The 20827-nt window shown below is 29.2% G+C and overlaps 7 protein-coding genes across 7 annotated transcripts; 3 read left to right on the plus strand and 4 right to left on the minus strand.

Annotated features, from left to right (window-relative positions):
• Nucleotides 1–152: 152 nt before the first annotated feature.
• On the plus strand, nucleotides 153–1470 carry BX663DRAFT_440714 (P-loop containing nucleoside triphosphate hydrolase protein; the record flags this gene model as incomplete). The annotated part of the gene is made up of 3 exons (XM_051523412.1): nucleotides 153–834; nucleotides 916–1199; nucleotides 1261–1470. The coding sequence occupies 3 exons, from the start codon at nucleotides 153–155 to the stop codon at nucleotides 1468–1470; spliced, it is 1176 nt and encodes a 391-aa protein (XP_051379676.1).
• Nucleotides 1471–1889: 419 nt separating this feature from the next.
• On the minus strand, nucleotides 1890–3036 carry BX663DRAFT_477965 (uncharacterized protein). The gene is made up of 2 exons (XM_051524293.1): nucleotides 2275–3036; nucleotides 1890–2202 (listed from the first exon to the last, which is right to left on the minus strand). Exons 1-2 carry the CDS (start codon nucleotides 2947–2949, stop codon nucleotides 2101–2103), a joined length of 777 nt encoding a protein of 258 aa, XP_051379677.1. The 5' UTR covers nucleotides 2950–3036; the 3' UTR covers nucleotides 1890–2100.
• Nucleotides 3037–7521: 4485 nt separating this feature from the next.
• BX663DRAFT_520053 (FAR-17a/AIG1-like protein) lies at nucleotides 7522–8548 on the minus strand. Its single transcript, XM_051529068.1, has 4 exons — nucleotides 8381–8548; nucleotides 8225–8309; nucleotides 8134–8168; nucleotides 7522–8044 (listed from the first exon to the last, which is right to left on the minus strand). Exons 1-4 carry the CDS (start codon nucleotides 8504–8506, stop codon nucleotides 7622–7624), a joined length of 669 nt encoding a protein of 222 aa, XP_051379678.1. The 5' UTR covers nucleotides 8507–8548; the 3' UTR covers nucleotides 7522–7621.
• Nucleotides 8549–11848: 3300 nt separating this feature from the next.
• BX663DRAFT_520058 (Aldehyde/histidinol dehydrogenase) lies at nucleotides 11849–14069 on the plus strand. Its single transcript, XM_051529069.1, has 10 exons — nucleotides 11849–11964; nucleotides 12046–12330; nucleotides 12393–12409; nucleotides 12471–12533; nucleotides 12606–12723; nucleotides 12788–12899; nucleotides 12966–13047; nucleotides 13108–13466; nucleotides 13549–13604; nucleotides 13663–14069. Exons 1-10 carry the CDS (start codon nucleotides 11889–11891, stop codon nucleotides 14013–14015), a joined length of 1521 nt encoding a protein of 506 aa, XP_051379679.1. The 5' UTR covers nucleotides 11849–11888; the 3' UTR covers nucleotides 14016–14069.
• On the minus strand, nucleotides 13942–15543 carry BX663DRAFT_520060 (ATP-NAD kinase-like domain-containing protein). Its single transcript, XM_051529070.1, has 2 exons — nucleotides 14073–15543; nucleotides 13942–14006 (listed from the first exon to the last, which is right to left on the minus strand). Exon 1 carries the CDS (start codon nucleotides 15525–15527, stop codon nucleotides 14088–14090), a length of 1440 nt encoding a protein of 479 aa, XP_051379680.1. The 5' UTR covers nucleotides 15528–15543; the 3' UTR covers nucleotides 13942–14006; nucleotides 14073–14087.
• A 420-nt stretch (nucleotides 15544–15963) lies between these two features.
• Nucleotides 15964–17830, plus strand: BX663DRAFT_520065 (phosphoribosyl synthetase-associated domain-containing protein). Its single transcript, XM_051529071.1, has 7 exons — nucleotides 15964–16462; nucleotides 16518–16561; nucleotides 16662–16816; nucleotides 16923–17250; nucleotides 17320–17472; nucleotides 17547–17654; nucleotides 17725–17830. Exons 1-7 carry the CDS (start codon nucleotides 16321–16323, stop codon nucleotides 17767–17769), a joined length of 975 nt encoding a protein of 324 aa, XP_051379681.1. The 5' UTR covers nucleotides 15964–16320; the 3' UTR covers nucleotides 17770–17830.
• Nucleotides 17831–19374: 1544 nt separating this feature from the next.
• BX663DRAFT_520069 (uncharacterized protein) lies at nucleotides 19375–20407 on the minus strand. Its single transcript, XM_051529072.1, has 2 exons — nucleotides 19839–20407; nucleotides 19375–19775 (listed from the first exon to the last, which is right to left on the minus strand). Exons 1-2 carry the CDS (start codon nucleotides 20254–20256, stop codon nucleotides 19516–19518), a joined length of 678 nt encoding a protein of 225 aa, XP_051379682.1. The 5' UTR covers nucleotides 20257–20407; the 3' UTR covers nucleotides 19375–19515.
• Nucleotides 20408–20827: the final 420 nt, after the last annotated feature.

Raw genomic sequence — 20827 nt, forward strand, 5'->3', positions numbered from 1 at the left:
AAAAAAAAAAAAAAAAAAATAGGAAGGATGATTAGTTTTTTATTTTTTATTAATTGAAAAAAAAAAAAAATAAGTCACCGCTACTGTCTGCATTTTTTCTTTTAAGTGGCTGAGTCAAAATACGAATACAAAAAGCAAACTTATTCTTCAACATGAAACGTTCTCATGATGTTGCCATTGATGAAAAAGTAGAGTTCAGTGCACTCCTTCAGAATAAACAGCTTTTACAGGGTCTTAAACGAGCTGGATATGATCAACCTTCTCCTGTTCAACTTAAAGCAATACCTTTAGGTCGACTTGGTGTTGATTTGATTGCACAAGCTAAATCGGGTACGGGTAAAACGGTTGTCTTTGGTGTTATTACGCTTGAAGCTATCCGATCTCAAGTGACGTCTACTCAAGCACTCATTGTGGCTCCTACTCGTGAAATTGCTATTCAAATCCGAGATGTCATTCGTCTCTTGGCTGTTGATTATAAACCACCTGTAAGTTGTCATGCCTTTATTGGAGGTCTATCTATGCAAGCTGATTTACACCATTTATCTAAATGTCAAATTGTAGTCGGCACTCCAGGAAGACTGATGGCTTTAATTGCAACAAAGAAATTTATCACATCAGAACTGCGTTTGATCGTTTTGGATGAAGCAGACAAACTTATGTCTGACACCTTCTTCCCGCAAGTTGAGTATATTATTTCGAATGTCAAGGGTAAAAAGACTTTGCAAACAGTTGCCTTTTCTGCCACATTTCATGATTCTCTTTTACAGACATTATCTGGATTTATGAAAGAACCCCAAATTGTAAAGTTGACAGATGGTATCCCTACTTTAGCTGGTAAATATATATGGAGAAGCATATAATTTCTATAAATGAATACTAATAATACTTTTATTTTATTTTTTTTGCAAATAAAAGAGGTTCAACAATACTATTTAAAGATATTAGTCGAAAACACATCAAAATTGGCAATCTACAAATCAAAATTTGAAGCTCTTGAAAAACTGTTGAGTCAAGTTCCCTTTTATCAATGTATGATTTTTGTGAATAGTGTTCCGAGATCAATGGAGCTTACAGCTTGGCTAAATGAAATGGGATGGAAGTCTGGACTTATTCATGCAGGTCTAACACAAGAAAAACGATTGACTGTAATGGAAAATATGAGGGATTTCAAAATTCGTATTCTTGTCTGTAGTGACCTGGTAAGTTAATATATATAAAGGAGGAAGTCATGATATTGAACTAATATATATCAACTTCTAGATTGCTCGTGGAATTGATATTGATAAAGTGAATTTAGTTATCAATGTGGATTTTCCCTGGGAGATTGAGACTTATTTACATCGAGTGGGACGTACAGGTCGATTTGGTACTTCAGGTATAGCAGTTAATTTGATTGGACCTGAGGATGAAGCATTTTTGGAGCAATTACTGAAAAAGGGCATTACTGTTCATCCATTACCTGGTAAGTAGGAGTTGGAGGAAATCTTTTTCATGATTCATATTTAACCCGTAAAATTTTTTTTACAGATAAAGTTACTCAAAATAAAGAATATATCAAGCAATTGACAAAAGAAGAACAAGAAGTACTCATAAAGCATCAATCACAAGTCATTGAGACTAATAAACCAGTTCCAATCCGTATCAATAAAAAAGCAAAGGCAAAGACACATGTTTCAAAGAAACAGACGACATTAGCTAAAAAACCGTCATTAGAAAAGTCTTGGTTGCCAAAACCAACCATACAACAGCCGTTACAGTATCAACAAGATTTTATACCCCCTGATTTATTCTTTTAATAAAGTAAAGAATAATTTATTACTGATGAGGATTAAATAATATAATATGTATACATATAAATATATATAATATATATACATAAAGAGAGAGGAGTTGAAGATAAAGTAATTTTCTTTTTTGTTTGATGAATGAGAGAGACAGACACAGAGAAAGTAAGTAAGAAGCAGAACCGGCCGATCAAAGCATAAATTATTTTTTTTTAGGACATAAAAAAAAAAAATGGCATAGAAGGAAATCGAAGAACATATATACATAATTTGCATAAAAAAGAAAAAAGAAAGCTTTGTGTATTACAAAAGATGTCTACATGGGCGAATAGGTAGTGGGTCTTGTTGTTAAATAATTAAAAGGAAGGTTAAAATTTGGATATGTGTTAAAGATAGGTTCAGAAAGTCTTCGAAATAGCTATTTAGAATAATAGATTAGTTTAAATGTTAAAACAAACAAACAAAAAAAGGTCTTTTCCTTATTATTTACCTCAGTTGAATGGCCTAATTTATGATCGATAACTGAGTGAGAGTATCGACGATTATCAATGAATCCTGCTGGTTCTTCTTCTTCATTCAAAGACCAAAGAGTAGGTGAAGTAGCTGGGTGAAATGGCATCTTTTGTTGATTATTCATGATAGGGGTATATTCATACATGCATTGAGGCTTATCATGATCAATAGGCATCATGAGCAATAAAGAATTTTCTTCTTCTCCAGCTGTAGTAGAAGAGGCATCACTATGATAGAAGGAAGGATAAGATAAAGTTCGACTGATAGGTGTAGCTGATAAAATAGAACAATCAGAGCAAGCACAGGGTGAAAGTAAAGGTGAAGAAGTGTATTGCATTGAATATGGATTTGATAATAGTTCTGGAGATTGTCTTTTCGATTTTTTATTCTTTTCTTTAGCTCTACGATTTTGAAACCAGACTTGAACACCACGAGGAGACATGGCAAGCTTTTGAGCAAGCCAACGACGCATAGGAGCACTAGGCTTTGGATTATCCAAAAATGTCTTTTCCAACACTTTAAATTGAGCACGCGATGTTCTTCTACGATGTTTTACTTCGAATGGATTATAAAAATTAGTTTTAAATTCTTGTTCATTCTCTTTAACATCATTTATTTCGCTTTTTTGACTTGATATTAAATCTGAAATCATTGTTGGTATATATATATATATAAAAATATATAATATATGTTATATATATATATATATATATGTATATATAATTAAATTTGCATAAATAAAATAAAATAAATGCGTATATTTATAACAAAAGAATAAGAAGTGACTTTATATGCGTGTTTGATAGGTTTTAAATTATAATTGGAATGATGGAGTTAAATAAAAATGAGGAGACAAACATGAACAGGAGGAAAAAAAAATAAAATAAAAAAAAAAAAAAAAAAAAAAAAAATAGGGGATAATTTATTCAATTTTATATAAATAAAGTTTAATAAGGGGAAAAGGGAAAAAGTCAGAGTTTGTATATTAGGAGATATACATCAAACAGTAATAACACACAACAGACATTTAAGCTTCAAATCATAACATGCAAATAAATCTATGATTGTACATATGCATGTCATCTTATTCTTGCATAGAATGAAGAAAGAAACTCTGTATAATGAGAGTAAGATATGTGTTAAACAGGTATAAATCGCGTATCATCATAATGATCGTAGGCAGTGTAGATCTTTATTCATACTTGTAGAATGTATATAAACTATTATATTTTAAAGAAGAAGAAGCAATATATATATACATATATGGAATTAAATATCAAATGTATTTATTAATAATTTTATCCGCTTTGTTTTTTTTATTATTATTTTATTAGCAATATGTATATCACTAGTACTGATTGTAAAAGGGAAAAAAAATAAGGATAGGAAGGAGAAAGAGGAGGAAGTAAGGAAATCGAATTTCATACGTGAAATGACGTTATTTATTTAACCATCAAGTAGAAAAATGGCAAAGTTTATAATAGTTACTATATTTGTCTACATGCTATTTTATATTTTAGTTTTACTATAAATATATACATACAGTTAAATTAACAAATGCAGATACATTTTTTATTATTATTATCATTATTAATAGAGGAGTCAAAAGTAGAGATAAAATTTAACATATAATAATAGTAATATAGGGAAATAGGAAGAAACATACAATTCAGGGGTGTGGCATTAAAGGAAATATGACGTGTATTGATCTACATGAATTCCTTTCAAATTATAATAGATTTTCCAGAAATTATACATATTGTTAATCAAAGAACTTATGCCAAAAAAAAAATCATGTATTTTTTCTTTATATATAAATATAAAGGTTCGTTTGCAAACTCTGCAGACGTAACATTCCAAAGTCATGTTCGTGAAACATCTACTTTAGTAATTATCATGTTAATATAAAATTGTTGTATTCTACTAAAGGCTCAATGAACGAATATTTGAAAATGAAATGAAGTTCTAATTATACTCTCTATATATACTTTTATAAGATAGATGAAAAAACTTCAATTATCATTTTAGTTGTAATTTCTCTTTTGTACAAAGAACTTCATTATATAAACATCTAGTTAATGCTATATGTAAAAATAACTGTGAGAGAATAAAGCTTCAAAAAATTTTTTCTGCAAAAGCAATAGAAGGGCAACTTATTACTGATTCTTTCTATTCCATATTCTCTATATTCCTCTTTCTCTTGGTCCAACTTTTAGAGTCTTCTCTGTCGTACTTTGCTTTATTACTGAGTTGTATCGAATTAGATTGCATTCACTTCAATGTACAAATATCATTATAACCTAAAAAAGATTTTAATGATAGTAGTAATAATTGCTTATATAGTGTATAATAGATACCTGCTTCATCGTAATGACATGAATTGTAACTATCTAATTGAATATAAGTTTTATTTTGACCTATGAATCCACCCATTATCATTTTTCTTATTTTCGTCTTATTCTTAATATACAACTAGATTTATACATAAAATATGGCATTCTTTTTTTTTTTTCTCATTTTGCCATTAATGTTTGATATCGCCTTTTCATCACTTTCACCCTTCCTCCATCTATGCAATTTGCTTTACACCTTCTAAACCTTGTTTTCATTTCCTTTTTTATATATCCTTCTAAACCTCAAATCTGACGGCTTGTCTTGCATACTTGTGTTGACTCTTCTTCTCCTTTTATCTCACTTGATATTGTTGAATATATTCTTTATACTCTATAAACGATCTCGTCTTCACATTTGGGCTTTCGTCTTTCATAGTGTTCCATTCACTACTGCTTCCATTTTATCTATTCTAGTCACACATAAAAAAATGCATACACACCACGAATCTTTTATCTCTTCCGGCATTCTTCATACTCCTTCACCCTACTTATTTCTTATGGAATAGCTCCCTAGTCATCTTCAACTCTTCCTCTGTTCTTTGAATTGGATGCGGATATATGCTATTTTTTATGCTTACCATGGTAATGCGATAAACGCTTTAGAGAATATGCAACTTGATTATTTTCTGATTCTATATCTTCAATAAACAAACTGGTGAAGTCCATAATAATACATACTGTAGAAATATAAAGTAGAATAATAGGCATGTACATTCATTGTAAGACTTATAATAAGTTCTATCCGCCTATTATTACGAAATATCTATAGCCTATTAAATTAAATGACCCGGATGGCCAGAAAGTGGATTATATATTCAAACATGGTTAACATTCTAGTAACAGAAAGCGAATGTTTAGATAAGCATTTTTATAATAACTGAAATCGGACCTAAAACGGTATGTTTAATAGTATAAGATTCAACACAAATTCAGGTTCATATCATTAATAATGTTAGCTATGAGTCGGCTAAGGAGCAAAGCTATAACACCCTTACCAAATTATAATCTGCGTCAAATCCGTTCCAAGTTTGGGTAACTCACAACATACCAGGAATCTCAAAATTTATTTTATAAAACTTTATGAACTTGAATATCAATCTATCGCAATATTCATCCTTTGGAATTATGTAAAAAGTCCCAAATAACTCGAAAAAAAAAGCATCAACTAGAACACAAACTCACCTTCCAGAACTAAACCATTGACAGATGACAAAGTTGTTTCGTTGTTTCCCCCCACACACACACACAAATTGCAATAAACGTTCATAATGTGTCATATAAAGCAGCGTTAAATCACAATAAGTTTATATATATATATATATATATATATATATATATATACAATCAATTCCCACAAAATATACGGAAACTTCCTGTTAGGATGCAGAAGATCAAAAGCTCGATTTGAGAACTACAGTATACCAAATGGCATTCATATTTTTGAACAATGTCGGATTAAACATTGTGTTGACAGAAGTGGCAAACTACATGTCATCTTTTCTCATTACAAGTAACGAAGAAGTCGTAATGCATTACGCTAGTGGATAATTTTCTCTTATACTATTTTCAACTATTTCTACATAATTATACCACCATTACACATACATTATATAAATATTATCTATATTCCTTGTATATCATATTAACCGAACTTATCAGTATAAATGTCCCAATATATTTTATAATAATAATAAAAGAACATTTTCATTACAAGAAAATAAACATTTATAAATTTTCTAATATTCTATCGACTAAGCTGCAAACTATTACAAAAGTTACCATGCTTTATGAAGCCAATCCACAATTTTTTTTTCTATCACATCATTACTGTAAAAGCGTTACTTATTTGAATTGTATCGTATCAAATAAATTATAGCTTTCTATTTTTCCTAAATTTATTAATTTAGCTGACACTGGTTAGTGACCAACTCAAAGTAAAATTCATGAATCTGTGTGTGTGTGTGTGTGTGTGTGTGTGTGTGTGTGTGTGTGTGTGTGTGTGTGTGTGTGTGTGTATGTGCTTTATGCAATTTTATTGTCAAGGTAATACTCTGAACTTCTCCTCCTTTCTTAACCATATTATATTCTGATTTTTTATTCCTAAAAGGGAAAAAGTTTATTATTAATAAAGCAAAGGCATTAGAGACTAATTGTCAACGAAAGATAAGTTCTGATAATAAAGTAGAAATAAACAAGCACAATGTAAATTAATATGCAAGAAATAAGTCTATTCCACAGAAGTGCATAAAATATGAAAAGAAACTCTACTTCTTCAAAGAACCTAAATATTAGGGACAAGCCATATTGATTCTCCAGGTATATTGAAAGGCTCTCAGGATAAAAATGATATTTTATATTAAGGGGTTAAAATATTACACCGATGATAGAAAAAATCACATTGATAATATTATGTTTAATGTTGATAAAAAAAAGGTGTAAAAGAGGGAAATTGACAAGTTTCTTTTTGTTTTATTTTATCATATAATAAGCTTTTAAATTAAGGGAAAGGAAATACTAGGAGATATATAAAGCAGAGATTATTAAAAATACGATATATTTTTTCTGAGCTATTGTTTCAAATTATATATACATGCACATATTTGCTATCTAAACTTGTATATTAGTATAAGGTTTTCAACCATTTAACATAAGGTTCTTTCGAAATTCGAACTCTTTTTTTTTTTTTTTTAATTCCATTAAAGAAAAAAAATTATCAATTCATGCCCGTTATTATTATAATAGAATTAAAATAACATATCTTTTCAGAATTTCTTTATATGTAGTACTTGGACCAAGTTTATATAATTCCTCATAATATATGAACAGTGAAATAAGATTTATAAATATCAAGCATTACTTGTATATACTTTATATTTATTAACTACCTTATTTATTTAACATTACAAATTATTGTTTTATGCGATATATTTTTTAAAGACTCTTTTCGGTCAATTTTTTTTTAGCTTTATCATGACTAGTATGAATTTTATCATGGATTTTAGCTCCAATTTCATACATTCCCCAACACAAGAGTCCTGAACCAACAAAGAAACCTATACGCATGAAGAGAGTAAATTCAGCTAAAAATGGATAGGCCCAGTAGCCATTCACATGCTGACAATACCAAGACCATGCAAAATAAAAGAGAGTAAATGCTGAAATCATACCTACATGTGTGTTGGAACGTTTAAAATCAATATCAAATGCTAAGAAATCAATCCATAAAAAGACAGCTGGAAATAAATGTAATGTACAATCCAATATTAAAGGAATACCAGGCAAATCCTTTGGAATTAAAAGATGAGGATCTAGAAGCATCATGGACCAATATAGAACGCTAATAAGTCCTTCTAACTATAATATTTGATATGATTAACCCTATTATTTATTTATTTTTTAAAGAGAAAAAATAATAATAATAATATGTATATAATTTCACTTACTGGTGTAGCAATATTTGTTATAATTTCGTAAATAACTAGTATCTATAATGTAAATAAACTACTACTTGAAATACTATTACTTTTACTTTACCTGTAGAAAACTTGGGTATAAAGTATCGGATAATCTTTAATGTAAAAGCGATTGTAGCAATAGTTAAGCCTAGAATTGTCAAATACTATATGTTTTCTTTTATGTAAGAAAATTTATTGAATGAAAAAGAAAAAAAAAGGGCGTTTTGAAATGTACCTGATATTGCCCACCAAAACCTAAAGCATAATGATTTTCAAAAGGTCCTGTATTCATATTTCGGAGAGCATAAACATTGGATAAAAATCCAATGGTATTCAAAACTAAATTTAATCTTTGGGTCATAATTGAAAAAAAGAAAAAGAAAAAGAAGAGCAAAAAAAAAAAAAAAAAAAAAAAAAAAAAAAAAAAAAAAAAAAAAAAAAAAAGAATAAAAAGCCTGGATATACAACAAACAACTAAATTTGAATGTTATTTATGATTCGATCTTTTCGGAATTACATTTCACCCATTACCTATTTGTGACTGGTAATAACAACAAAAAAAAAAGCATTTCATGGTATTTTGTCTTTTCCAAATAAATAAGAAAGCTATGCAATAGAAAGAAAAATTAATATAAAAAAAAAACGAGAAAGGCTTTCACTGTTTACTAAGGGGCAATGAGAACAATAGGAACGCATATGAAACACTATCTTTCAAACACAAAGATATAAATAGCAGAGATTAATAATGCAGAGTACGAATGAAACTCAAGGAAGCAATAATAAAGACGCCTGATAAGAAGTTCATTATACTCATTATAAATCAGTAACCGCTAGGGATGAAAAAGATACAAAGTTGCAAAGTTATTATTTCTATTTTCCAAAGGGCTTTAGAAGTGTGTCTTATTGACAATAATCTATATCTACATTACCACGGCTTATTGACAGGATTGTTTCTAGTAACCAGGGGCATTTGTTTCTAGGATAGTATACCTTTGCTTTAAAAAAAAATAAAATAAAATCAATACCTAAGCTTGTATTTTATTAGTAACAAAAACCAGAGTAGTAAATAATTAATCACAAACAAAAGCTCGTAAAACAGAATACAATTATTACATCAAGTATTTGTGGATTGATTGAGATTATAGGTATTTAATAAAGCTATGTAAAAAAAAAAAAAAAAAAAAAAAAAAAAAAAAAAAAAAAAGTATTCTTAAAATAAAAAAAGGGGAGGGTGGTATTAGAGATTTTGAATACTGGCTTGCTCAAAATCCTGGCCTTGATTTCTTCTAATGTGTTGGAAATCTGAGTTTCTAGAGTAGGAATCTATAACAATAATTTTAAAGAAAAGTATGATAATTTATGTTTACTAAGAGCATCCATCACGTTGTCAAATAATACAAAAATTATCTATTGTTTTATCTATTTTGTTATCGAATATTTTTCTCTCTCTTTTTTTAGTAGAAATGCGTGTTCCATTTTATGTCTTTTGAAATCGATATACAATAGAAAGTGAAACGCTTATTCTTGCTGGCACAATAATAATGTTAGTCATTTTATCTCTCCAAGAGATAAAGTCAACAGCTTGCTTTTTAGTGTAATATTTTCTTTTTTCATTTAATCATTGTGGTATTGCTCGCAAAAACTGCTGATGAATTCTCTAAATTTGAATTTTTTCATTCCCTGTTCATATATTGGTCATAATTGTCTTCCTTTATATTATTTATAATTTTAGGTATTCTTCATTATCTCTTCCTCGATGTCTACTATTACTTTCTTGAGTTTCTATTCGTACTTTGCATCATTAATCTCTGCTATTTATATCTTTGTGCTTGAAAGATTGTGTTTCATATGCATTTCTATTGTTCTCATTGCCCCTTAATAAACAGTGAAAGCCTTTCTGATTATAGAAATTTTATTTTCTCAATCAGCCAATAGAGTTTTTCTCAGTTTATTGAAAAGCTTTCTCATTTTAGAAAAGATTATACATGTTTTTCTTTATATACATACATTTATAAAAATGGCATTACCTAACCTTTGGAAGATATATTCTTCATTTCGTACACCAGAAGAAGAGCGACAATTTTCTCGATCAGCATTCTTTAAATTTAGTGGCTTCATTCTTTCATGTATAGTAATGACCGTACTTGCTTCACGTCACAGTAACAAACACAAGTTGATTAGCTGCTAATTGTACTAGACCAATTACAATAATTAAAGAAAAAAAAAGGGGGAGAATAGCTATTCACTACATCAATAAGTACACAGCTTTTACATCAATTTTATTTTCATTACAATTTAACTTATACATAATTGTATTTAACTGCAAAATTTTGAAATGAATAATAAAATACATGTGGATTGGTTTTTAGTAAAGAAAAAAAAAACAAACAAAGATTATCTTTTTATTGATTTTAGTGTTTAAAGATTTTATTCAATTCAATAGAAAGAAGAATACGTATAACGTTTGTTTCAATTGTAAAAACAGTTAGAAATGGTTAATTGTTAACAATTACAAACATAGATGAACTTAAGTAGCCGTTGTTGACTACAATCACCACTTTTTGCGTACCTAACAAAATCTTAAAAGTTAATTTATTGCCCGATCATTTAAAGTGTATTGTTCCAACAGATGTATGACATGATTACGCCATTTACATATTTAAGTATCTATTTGCAAAGGTAACTACTTGAATCTATTGTATATATTTGTTCATTATTATTCATTAGAGATAATTAAAAAAAAAAAAAAAAAAAAAGTTCATAAAGGCTGTACCACATACCATCTAAGTATTTTATCTCAGCGGATAATAAGATTTATCCTTGGATCAACGCCATATAAAAACATCAAAGGGGAGAAGGAGACAAACAAACCAAAAATACTATTAAGTTCATAATAATCTCGAATTTATATGTTGTAATCATCATAGGAATAGCAGAGACATATAAATGTATAAATAAAGTACAAAAAAAAAAAAGGTACAAGCAACAATAGTATGATATAAAAAGTGACTTGTTTAAATCTATATAGCATTGTTATATAGACAATTATCTCATATTAAAATAAGTCATGATTTAATAAATTGACTATCCTTGAGGCCCTTAAACTGAACTTGTCAAGTAATTATCTTATTCCAAGATAGAATGAATAGAACTGCCATCAAATTAAAAGCTTCACATGATTTTGATCAATAGATAATAGCTAAATCAAGCTCTTTCTTTTTAAACTTGTCTATGTAACATATGAATGCATGTTCTAATATGCTTAGTACACTTTTTTTTCTTAAACAAAAAAAAAAAATACAGCACGATTCTTTTAAACTTATGTATAACTAAGCAATATAGAATAATTTAGCTTTAAACGGAAAACGTATATTATGAGTATACGTGTGTGATCTATCTTCGTTCCTGTTGTTATTTAATCAATAATATGATTTCAGCATTTAACTAGTGAATAGGAAATATAATCTTCCTAAAATCAGAAATTTATATTAATTCATTATTTCAATACTTACTAAAAATGTTCCGCTAACATTGTCGTCTTCTCTGAGTTGTTGAAATAAAATGTCGAACCAATTAATATCTTCTCTTTTATTGTGTACTAAATTTTGTGAAAAGTTAAATTTCGCCGCCTCAATGCATTATAATAAGTAACCAAACTTTATTTATTATTTGATTTCTTTTCTTCTTTAATATATAATAATTCCTTCTTTCTTCAGGTCATCATATACTTTATACTGTCCTTAATGTCTTTTGAATATCCAACATCAATCGAATCTATTCCCGGTAAAATTGAAGCCCTTCGCACTCATTTTAATACAGGTGTGTTTCTATATTACATAATACATTCTATATATATGGTATACATTTATGAAGGCGTTTTTTTTTTATTGTTATTATTAGGCTTAACAAAAGATATTACTTTTCGTAAACAGCAATTAAATAATTTAATTCGATTCTGTGAGGAAAATAAACCAATACTTTTTCAAGCTTTATGGAATGATCTACATAAGCATGAGTTAGAATCTGATATCGGTGAAATATCAATTGTTATTGAAGAATGCAAATTTATGATCAACAATTTAGATAAATTTATAAAGCCTACTTATACAAAAAAGAGATTTCTTATGAATGTTACTGATAAGACGTTTATAAGAAAGGAACCAAAAGGAGTTGTTCTTGTTATAGGTAATCATCAACAATACTCTAAATAGCTTGATCTTCTGTTTATTTACTTTTTCTATATTCAGGTTCTTGGAATTATCCAGTAAATATAGATATATTGAAATAGTATACATGTTAAAAAAAAATCTCATTTTATAATATAGATTAATCTACTTCTTACACCTGTTGTTGGTGCAATTGCTGCTGGTAACTGTGTTGTTATAAAGGTATAACTTTTTTTTTTAAAAAAAAATAAATAAATAAATAAAAATAAAAATAAATAAAATATCTCTTTATAGCCTTCTGAAGTATCTACTAGTACATCCAATGTAATTGCTACTATTTTACCAAAATATTTAGATCCTCGTGCTTATTCTATTATCACAGGTGGAGTTCCTGAAACAACTGCTGTTTTAGGTTAGTATTATGTAAATATACACCATCAATAGTGTAAAAAAATTGACTCATATTAAATGACTAGAAAATCGATTTGATCATATTTTTTATACTGGTAATGGTCATGTTGGCAAAATTGTAATGACTGCTGCTGCAACGTATTTAACTCCTGTTACACTTGAATTGGGTGGCAAATCGTAAAGTATACATGTAAACTTTAATATATGTATGTATGTTGACTTAATCAAAACCTTTTAATATAGACCTGCATTAATTACTGAGGATGCAGATGTAAACATTACTGCACATCGCCTCTTATGGGGAAAGTACTTTAACAATGGCCAAGTAAGTACGACATTAATTTGTACAACAAGCAACTATTAATAATAACTTGTTGTTGTGCAGACTTGTGTTGCACCAGATTATGTCTTGTGTGAAAGGACTCAAATAGCCCCTCTTTTAATTGCAATGCGTAAAGCAATCTTGGAATTTTATGGTGAAAACCCTCAAACTTCAAATAGTTACGGTCGCATTATTAATACACGTCAATTCGATCGTTTAAAGGGTTTATTAGACAGCTGCCATCCAAATACAATTGTCATTGGTGGTGAAACTGACCGAGATAACCTTTATATAGCTCCTACAGTCGTTACCCCTGTTGATCCTTATAAACATTCCTTGATGCAACAAGAAATCTTTGGCCCTATCTTACCTATTGTACCAGTTGAAAACATGGATGAAGCTATTGCTATTATTAATTCTAGGTATTCATGTATATTATATGTTTTATATGAACCGCCCTCTTCAACTTTTCTTTTTTTTTTTTTTTTTTTTACATTTCTATAGAGACCATCCATTAGCACTTTATATCTTTGCCAGTTCCAAATATGATTATAACAAAAGTAAGCACATACATAATTTTTTTTAATATATATATCATATTAATTTCATATAATGTAGTTCTTAACAGAACATCTTCGGGCGGTGTTCTTATCAATGATACTTTAATGCATCTCCAAGAACTTTCATTACCTTTCGGCGGTATTGGTCCTTCAGGAACAGGATGTTATCATGGTGAAAAATCTTTTGATACTTTTACTCATCTTCGTTCTACAATGGTAAAGGACCTAAAAATAGAACCAGTCGCGTCTGTAAAATACCCTCCTTACAATTATGATAAAGCCCAATTAATTAATCTTCTTGTCTATGGCTTTCCTCCTCACGTGAATGATAAACTGAATACACTCGTTAGAGCATGTAAATCCTTTTGGAATGTTTTCTTTAAGAGATCTACAGATGAACATGTATTATAGTCATATGTATTTATTTATTTATTTATTTATTTTATTTTATTTTTTGTAATAAACTAGGATAATAATTTATATTTAAATAAAAACCGTAAACTGTGCTTGTTCAGTAGAAGAGCTAACAGCTTGTAAATGAATTATACCATTTGCTTGTAATTCATGTATTTCACCATCTAAACATAATTCAGCTTTATCCTTCACACGTAGTAATAATTCAGATGCCTTGAAATATTCAACTCCTTCTATATCTATATGTTGGCCATTTTGAAATGCTGCTAAACTGACTTTTGTTAATTTATCCCGAGTTTCATTTCGTAACATGATGATGTCCATTTCTTCAGTCAGTGGGGAGGCAAAAGGTGCAACTCGAAATCCTTTTTCTAATGAATCTTGCTTGCTCACAACAAAGTAGGTGAATTGTTTATCGTCCAACATACATGTTGTTTTGGGTCCATCAAACTGATGTGTCTCTCGATTATATTTCTTTGCATTTTTTAGCAGTAAATCACCTTGGTATTGTTTTAAGAATGTTAACAGATACATAGCAACCCAAGAGAATCGAGCGTTACCCATAAAGTAGCGTAAATAACGGGACTTAGACACGACTTGGGCATGAAATCCCCAGCTCATGACAACCAACAAACGAATCGAATCTGTATTGTCGTATACACAGTTTTCTGGCCAATCTTTAGCAAATCCCATCTTGGCCTCTATCATATAAAATGGGGATTCCTTTTCTTGTTTAATAATCTTTAGAGTTGCTTGTTCTATACTTTGAATGCCCATACCCAGAGCAAATGCATTTCCTGAGCCAGCTGGAATCACACCAAGTCTGATCTGTTGGCGTTGTTGTTGTTGTTGTCCTTCCTTTGGAATAGTAATTGCATCAACCAGACCATTTACAACCTCATGTAAAGTACCATCACCGCCCATACTAATTATAATAGTTGACTCTAGCTTGATTTGTTGTTTTCCCAAGTCTTTGGCTAAGGCTCGTGTTTCACCATTACGTTTCGTATTGATCTTTGTTATATTGGTATCCAAGAAACCGGCATGGAGTAGCATAGGTTTTATTCTCTTGATAAAATCTGTTTCTGCTCTTTGTGAACCAGATGTAGGATTTAAGATGACGAAAACTTTAGTCTTTGAGTAGGTTCGATAATGAGGCAAAGCCCTTTCACGAAGTGATGTTATAAAACTGGATAATAATGCGTCGTTGTTGTTGTCTTTCACTTTTGTACAATTATATTGTAAGGTATTCAATTCCCATTGCCGGATATCATTTGGTTGTTGATTATTATCATTTCTAATCGGTTCACTTTTCATATTTCCTGACGAAACATAATGAATTATTAACGTCTCCTCATCAAAATCAATACCATAGATAAATTCAAATTGAACTACTAGTACTATTTGCTCTCTATTATTATCAACAGTCTCTATTCTTAATTGGTCTTTATCTAATATTAATTTTGTTAAATTATTATCTTTATTATAGACTAATACTGAATTTATCATATTTAGAAAAAAAAAAAAAAAAAAAAAAAAAAAAAAAAAAAAAAAGAGGAGGAGAACTGATGAAGTAGAATCCTCACATAATAATTAAAATTTTGTAGACCGACTATCAATCAATAGAAAGAACAATTGTTATGCAACTTAGATAATCACAAAAAAAAAAAAGTTATAAACAGGTATTATTTGCTACATGTAAATAGAATAGAATAAATTATCATTTGATAGCAGCTATAGAAAATATATTTACATTATACTAAATGGGGTTTATTTAATCATCTTGTTGTTTTTCCTTCTTCTTCTTCAGTGTTGACTCAAATTATAATGAGTTGTATGGTTTAGTTATGTAAGCAATGACTCATAGAAAAGTCTTTTTTGTTTACATCAAAATTTTCACTGTTTTTAAAAATTAATATTTTTTTTTTCTCTTTTTCGACAGTCTTTGTGACTGTCATCTAATGTGAAAAAAAAAATGTATCCTCAGATTTTTTTTTTTAACTTCTTCCAGTCCGAGATAGATAAACCTCGATACAATAGTTTTATTTCACAATTTCGAACATGCGTAATACCAAAATCTTGGCTGGTTCCTCACATCCTGAGCTTGCTGAACTTGTCTCTAAACGCCTCGGCACACCCCTTTCTAACTGTACATTAAAGAAATTCAGCAATAAAGAAACTAGCGTTGAAATTGGTAAATGGGTCATAAGCATTTAAGAAATCAATAATATCTAAATTGCTTCATTTAGGTGTTTCTGTTCGTAATGAGGATGTATTTATCATTCAATCTGGTTCCAACAACATGAATGATAATATTATCGAGCTTTGTATCATGATTCAAGCTGCTCGTATTGGTTCAAGCAAACGTATTACTGCCGTTTTGCCTTACTTCCCTTATTGTAAGCAAAGCAAGCGTAAGGGTAGAACCAGCATTACTGCCAAGTGTAAGTAACAACAACAATAACCTCAAGTTATTGTATTAAATTTTTTTATGAATAGTAATTGCAAATATGTTGGCTGTTGCTGGTGTTGATCATATTATTGTAAGTTGAACTTTTTAGTATCACAGTTCGTTATACTTTTTTTTTTTATTCATCTATATGTATATACATATATACATATACATATATATATGTATCTTAGACAATGGATCTTCATGCTTCACAAATGCAAGGTTTCTTTCAGCGCCCCGTTGATAACTTGTATGCTGAACCTGTTATTGCTCGATGGATCACACAAAGTGTTCCCAACTGGCAAAATGGTGTTATCGTCTCAAAAAATGCAGGTGGTGCAAAGAGGTAAGTGAGTGGAGGGTAGGGAAGAAGAGAGAAAAAAAAAAGGAGAAAGAGAGGGAGATAGTGTTATTTCTAAATTGATATGTATATTAACTTTACAGAATTTTAGAGTTACATCCTTGGCTGATGCTCTTCGACTCGATTTTGCTTTAATTCATAAGGATCGTTCTCGTATGGGACCTCAAGGTCAAAATCGTCCTTATAGTGGTATGCCTAAATCAGGCGAAGGTGATTCCTCTGCTCGTGTTTACGAAGAAGAACTTGCTGTAAAAGAAGACAATCATGATGAAGATTTAACTGCTTCTATTTCTTCATTAAATGATGCTGGTATTAATGGGGATGTCTTAAATGCTGCCGTATCTGTCGTATCTGATAAAGATGGTGAAAGTACAATTACTTTGGTTGGTGATGTTAAGGGCAAGATTGCGTTCTTAACTGTAAGTAGGGAGGAATATATTATATGTATATGTATATATATATATATATGATACTTATGTAATCTATAGGATGATATTATTGATAATGTTGGAACTTTCTTAGATGCAGCTGAACATTTAGTAAAGAAATGTGGCGCAGATAAAGTCTATATTATTGCTACACATGGTGTCTTGAGTGGCAATGCAATTCAAAAGATTGAAGCTTGTGACAGTGTATATAAGGTAAGTTACAAACAAAATATGCTCCTATCAATAATTAACTCTCTCTCTCTCTCTTTTTTTTTCACATTATTTAGTTGGTTGTCACGAATACCTTCCCCATTCCTAAAGAAAAGATGGATCAATCAAGTAAATTGATTGTTATTGATATTTCTTATACACTTGCTGAAGCAATTAGAAGAACTGTAAGTGTACATTTTCCATACATTTAACTACGTATTAATATTTCCTCTGCCTTTTTCTTTTTCTAAATAGCATAACGGTGAAAGTGTAAGTTACCTCTTTAATCATGCGGAATAAAGTGTCATTTTTATTATAATAAAATAATGAATATAATTATCCCTTTTTTCATATATTTATATGCATATATATATTAAAAAAAAAAAAAAAAAAAAAAAAAAAGAGGGAAAAACAAGAAGGGGTCAATCAATTGTTTATATCAGGAGATTATAGCGTTTCCAATTTAATGAACTTTATCATTGATAATAAATTATAAATTCCATTATAGAAACTGATAAGGATAAAGTAAACTGATTACAATTATACCAAAATTGTCTTTCAACGTAATTCTTCAAGGGGAAAAAAAAATTTAAAATAGGATACTGTATTTTTCGAGTCAAAAGGTCCATAATACAACTATAATGCTTTATTTAACAAATCTGTATAATATTTAGTGAGCTTCCATACGGATTAACGCGATAAGAATGCTTTTATTCAAACTAATAAACGCGACGCGTCGTACTTTGAGAAGCTGCTGTTATTATTACAGATTAAGACACCGAATACATGTAGTAGTTGTCTACGAATATACAACAACTATAATTAGGGTGAAGGAGTAGAGAGTGCATCAGATATATTCAATGAAGCTGATTTTCACATACATACATACATACATATATGTATATAAATAAATATAAAGAGTCTCACTCATATTGTTCTTCATTATTGCAAAAGCAAACTATGCAACACATAATGTATAAAAATAGACAGAAAAAGAAAACAAAAGCTTAAATCAATTCAGGAAACAATTTTTTTTTTTTTTTTTTTAAGACAGGTTATCTAGGAGAATAAAAAAGTAGGCTGGTGATTTCTCCGCTTTTGCATTTTATCATTCCCACTCCTCCTTCCTCACTTTCCCTCCCTCCCCCCCCCGCAATTTTCTTTTACCGAACTAACAGATTATATAATTTATCCGAAATCTTCTTACGATGATTTTTGTCACCTTTCTATTACTACTCATAAATCAATATGTTATAAAATAATAATTCATTCCATGTTTGGTACCTGACAGCTCTGGCAAACTACTACTCTTTGTTAAATAGAGAGAGATACTTGAGACAACAAAACGATAGGATCGTCACTTCAGTTGTAGTAACTGTTTTCATTGTAGAGCAAAGATTAATTATAGTTTAGCTCCTTATAGAATTAGTTTATACAAATATATACTGACACGCAGAAGGAGATATAAAAAAAAAACGAAAAAACAAAGCCAATTATGGGCTATATCTTAAAAACGATTTTAATAGATAAAATAACTGTCAATTACATATAAACTAATTTTAGTGATTGCTTAAAAGAGAACTTCTCTCTCTCTCTTTTATTATGATTATTATTTCATGATTAAAAGTAAGGTCTACCTATAATTTATTAGATGCGGCTGCTTTTACATACAACGATTTTATTTTGGGTGGTGTAACAACGGAATCAGCAATTTTTTTTTATTGTTTTGTTTTCCATTTATAGTATTTTTCATTTATGATGCATATATTTTGTATTCACTAGAGAATAAAAAGGAAGTTTGTAAACAACATAGAACAAAGATAACTTATTTTATTTATATATTCATATCTTATATTGTTTACACTCTGGTGATCTGGATTTAAGTATCATGTTGAATTGAGAAGTAAAAATAAAAAATAAAAAATAAATAAAAAGTATTATGATTTATTTTATACGCGTATATAAAGAGGGAATAATTATATAATATTAAATATAAAGATGTAGTGCAGTTTTTTTTTCTTTTTTTATAGTAAATAAAATGATGGGCTAGGGAATATAATGATTTGGAGGAAAGTTGATTGTTGATTGTAAAGAGGGATTTGCTATTGTTGTTGGCATAATAACAGGTTTATTCCTACTAAAATGGCATTCGTTATGTGCCATCAGCATCCTTCTTAAACTCAATACTTCATCTTTCATCACATTAGCTTGTAATTGTAATTGTTCGTTATCATTCACTAGAAATTCAACTCTTTCCTGAAGATTTCGTAGCCATTCTTTCTTTCTCTGTCTACATTTTAATGCCGCTATAAAGAGTCTAGAATTAGATCAACCATATAAAGAATAGATCTGTATATGTATTTATTTACCTTGCCGGTTACGTTCAAGAAAGTTTTTACGTTTTTCAGTATCTGATGTTGTTGTGTTTTTTTGTTTTGATGTATCAGAGCGACGTGCTGTTTTATGGATTTGTGTGTCATCTTCTTCTGCACTACTACTACTACTACTACTGCTACTGCTACTGCTACTGCTGTGATTGATAGAAATATTATAACTTGTATCAAAATTTGAATAAGGATAGTTGCTGTTTAAGCTAGGTTGAGTTGATGTTTGAAGTGGAAATGTGGATGGATTTTGTATTGTGTTATAGGATATTGGGTACTTTATATGAGGGTCTGTAATAGGTAGTGTCTGAAAGTTAAGGTCAGTTGAATCAATTGAAGGCACTAAAGCAGTCATAGTTTGATAATTTATATTAGTAGGTTCGGATAGATCTGTCCAGTTCATTATATGTAACTATTATTAAAGAAAAAGAAAGAAAGAAGGAAATGAATAGAAGAAAAAAAAAATCCTAGATTTATTTTTTTTTTTTATGTTTATGAATTGTGTTTACCTTTTTCGGAATATGGAAATAAATGAATATAGCGAGAAAAAAAAAAAAAAAAAAAAAAAAAAACTTGAAACGTAAATAAAGTATCGATAAACAAACAAACAAACAAAAATATAATCTTGTTTAGCTTAGCATAAATAAAATAAAACCTTTGGAATTCTTCTTTTATGCTGAATTTGTATTCTTAATCGACAGTTTACGCTTATCATCTTCGATCAAAAAAAAAAAAAAAAAAAAAAAAAAAAAAAAAAAGAGAAAACACAGTTAAAAGTTTATTATTTATAACATGAATAATTCTTCCGTAATTTATCTATAATTGTTATTTATAAAAACAAGCCTGATTATTTGAGACTTTTTTATTTTCTTGATTTCCTGAAGGATTTTTTTTTTCTGCAGCTGTAATGCGTCAGGATATTTTAAATCGTTTAATAACGCCATTTCTTAACATGTATATTATTCTTGTATGTC

The sequence above is a fragment of the Cokeromyces recurvatus genome (genome assembly GCF_025118155.1).
Source record: "Cokeromyces recurvatus strain NRRL 2243 chromosome Unknown BX663scaffold_28, whole genome shotgun sequence".
NCBI classification, from domain to species: Eukaryota; Fungi; Mucoromycota; class Mucoromycetes; order Mucorales; family Mucoraceae; genus Cokeromyces; species Cokeromyces recurvatus.

What these genes read in the sequence shown, in the direction of transcription:
- BX663DRAFT_477965 (XM_051524293.1), bottom strand. Translation starts at nt 2,949, where the DNA reads ATGATTTCAGATTTAATATCAAGTCAAAAAAGCGAAATAAATGATGTT. An exon ending in AATTAGGCCATTCAACTGAG is followed by an intron (nt 2,203 to 2,274) that starts GTAAATAATAAG and finishes TATTCTAAATAG; the next exon opens with CTATTTCGAAGACTTTCTGA.
- BX663DRAFT_520053 (XM_051529068.1), bottom strand. Translation starts at nt 8,506, where the DNA reads ATGACCCAAAGATTAAATTTAGTTTTGAATACCATTGGATTTTTATCC. An exon ending in TATACCCAAGTTTTCTACAG is followed by an intron (nt 8,169 to 8,224) that starts GTAAAGTAAAAG and finishes TATAGATACTAG; the next exon opens with TTATTTACGAAATTATAACA. An exon ending in TAACAAATATTGCTACACCA is followed by an intron (nt 8,045 to 8,133) that starts GTAAGTGAAATT and finishes CAAATATTATAG; the next exon opens with TTAGAAGGACTTATTAGCGT.
- BX663DRAFT_520058 (XM_051529069.1), top strand. Translation starts at nt 11,889, where the DNA reads ATGTCTTTTGAATATCCAACATCAATCGAATCTATTCCCGGTAAAATT. An exon ending in TCGCACTCATTTTAATACAG is followed by an intron (nt 11,965 to 12,045) that starts GTGTGTTTCTAT and finishes TGTTATTATTAG; the next exon opens with GCTTAACAAAAGATATTACT. An exon ending in CAAATATGATTATAACAAAA is followed by an intron (nt 13,605 to 13,662) that starts GTAAGCACATAC and finishes CATATAATGTAG; the next exon opens with TTCTTAACAGAACATCTTCG.
- BX663DRAFT_520060 (XM_051529070.1), bottom strand. Translation starts at nt 15,527, where the DNA reads ATGATAAATTCAGTATTAGTCTATAATAAAGATAATAATTTAACAAAA.
- BX663DRAFT_520065 (XM_051529071.1), top strand. Translation starts at nt 16,321, where the DNA reads ATGAATGATAATATTATCGAGCTTTGTATCATGATTCAAGCTGCTCGT. An exon ending in CTTGTGACAGTGTATATAAG is followed by an intron (nt 17,473 to 17,546) that starts GTAAGTTACAAA and finishes CACATTATTTAG; the next exon opens with TTGGTTGTCACGAATACCTT. An exon ending in CTGAAGCAATTAGAAGAACT is followed by an intron (nt 17,655 to 17,724) that starts GTAAGTGTACAT and finishes TTTTCTAAATAG; the next exon opens with CATAACGGTGAAAGTGTAAG.
- BX663DRAFT_520069 (XM_051529072.1), bottom strand. Translation starts at nt 20,256, where the DNA reads ATGAACTGGACAGATCTATCCGAACCTACTAATATAAATTATCAAACT. An exon ending in TCTTGAACGTAACCGGCAAG is followed by an intron (nt 19,776 to 19,838) that starts GTAAATAAATAC and finishes GACTCTTTATAG; the next exon opens with CGGCATTAAAATGTAGACAG.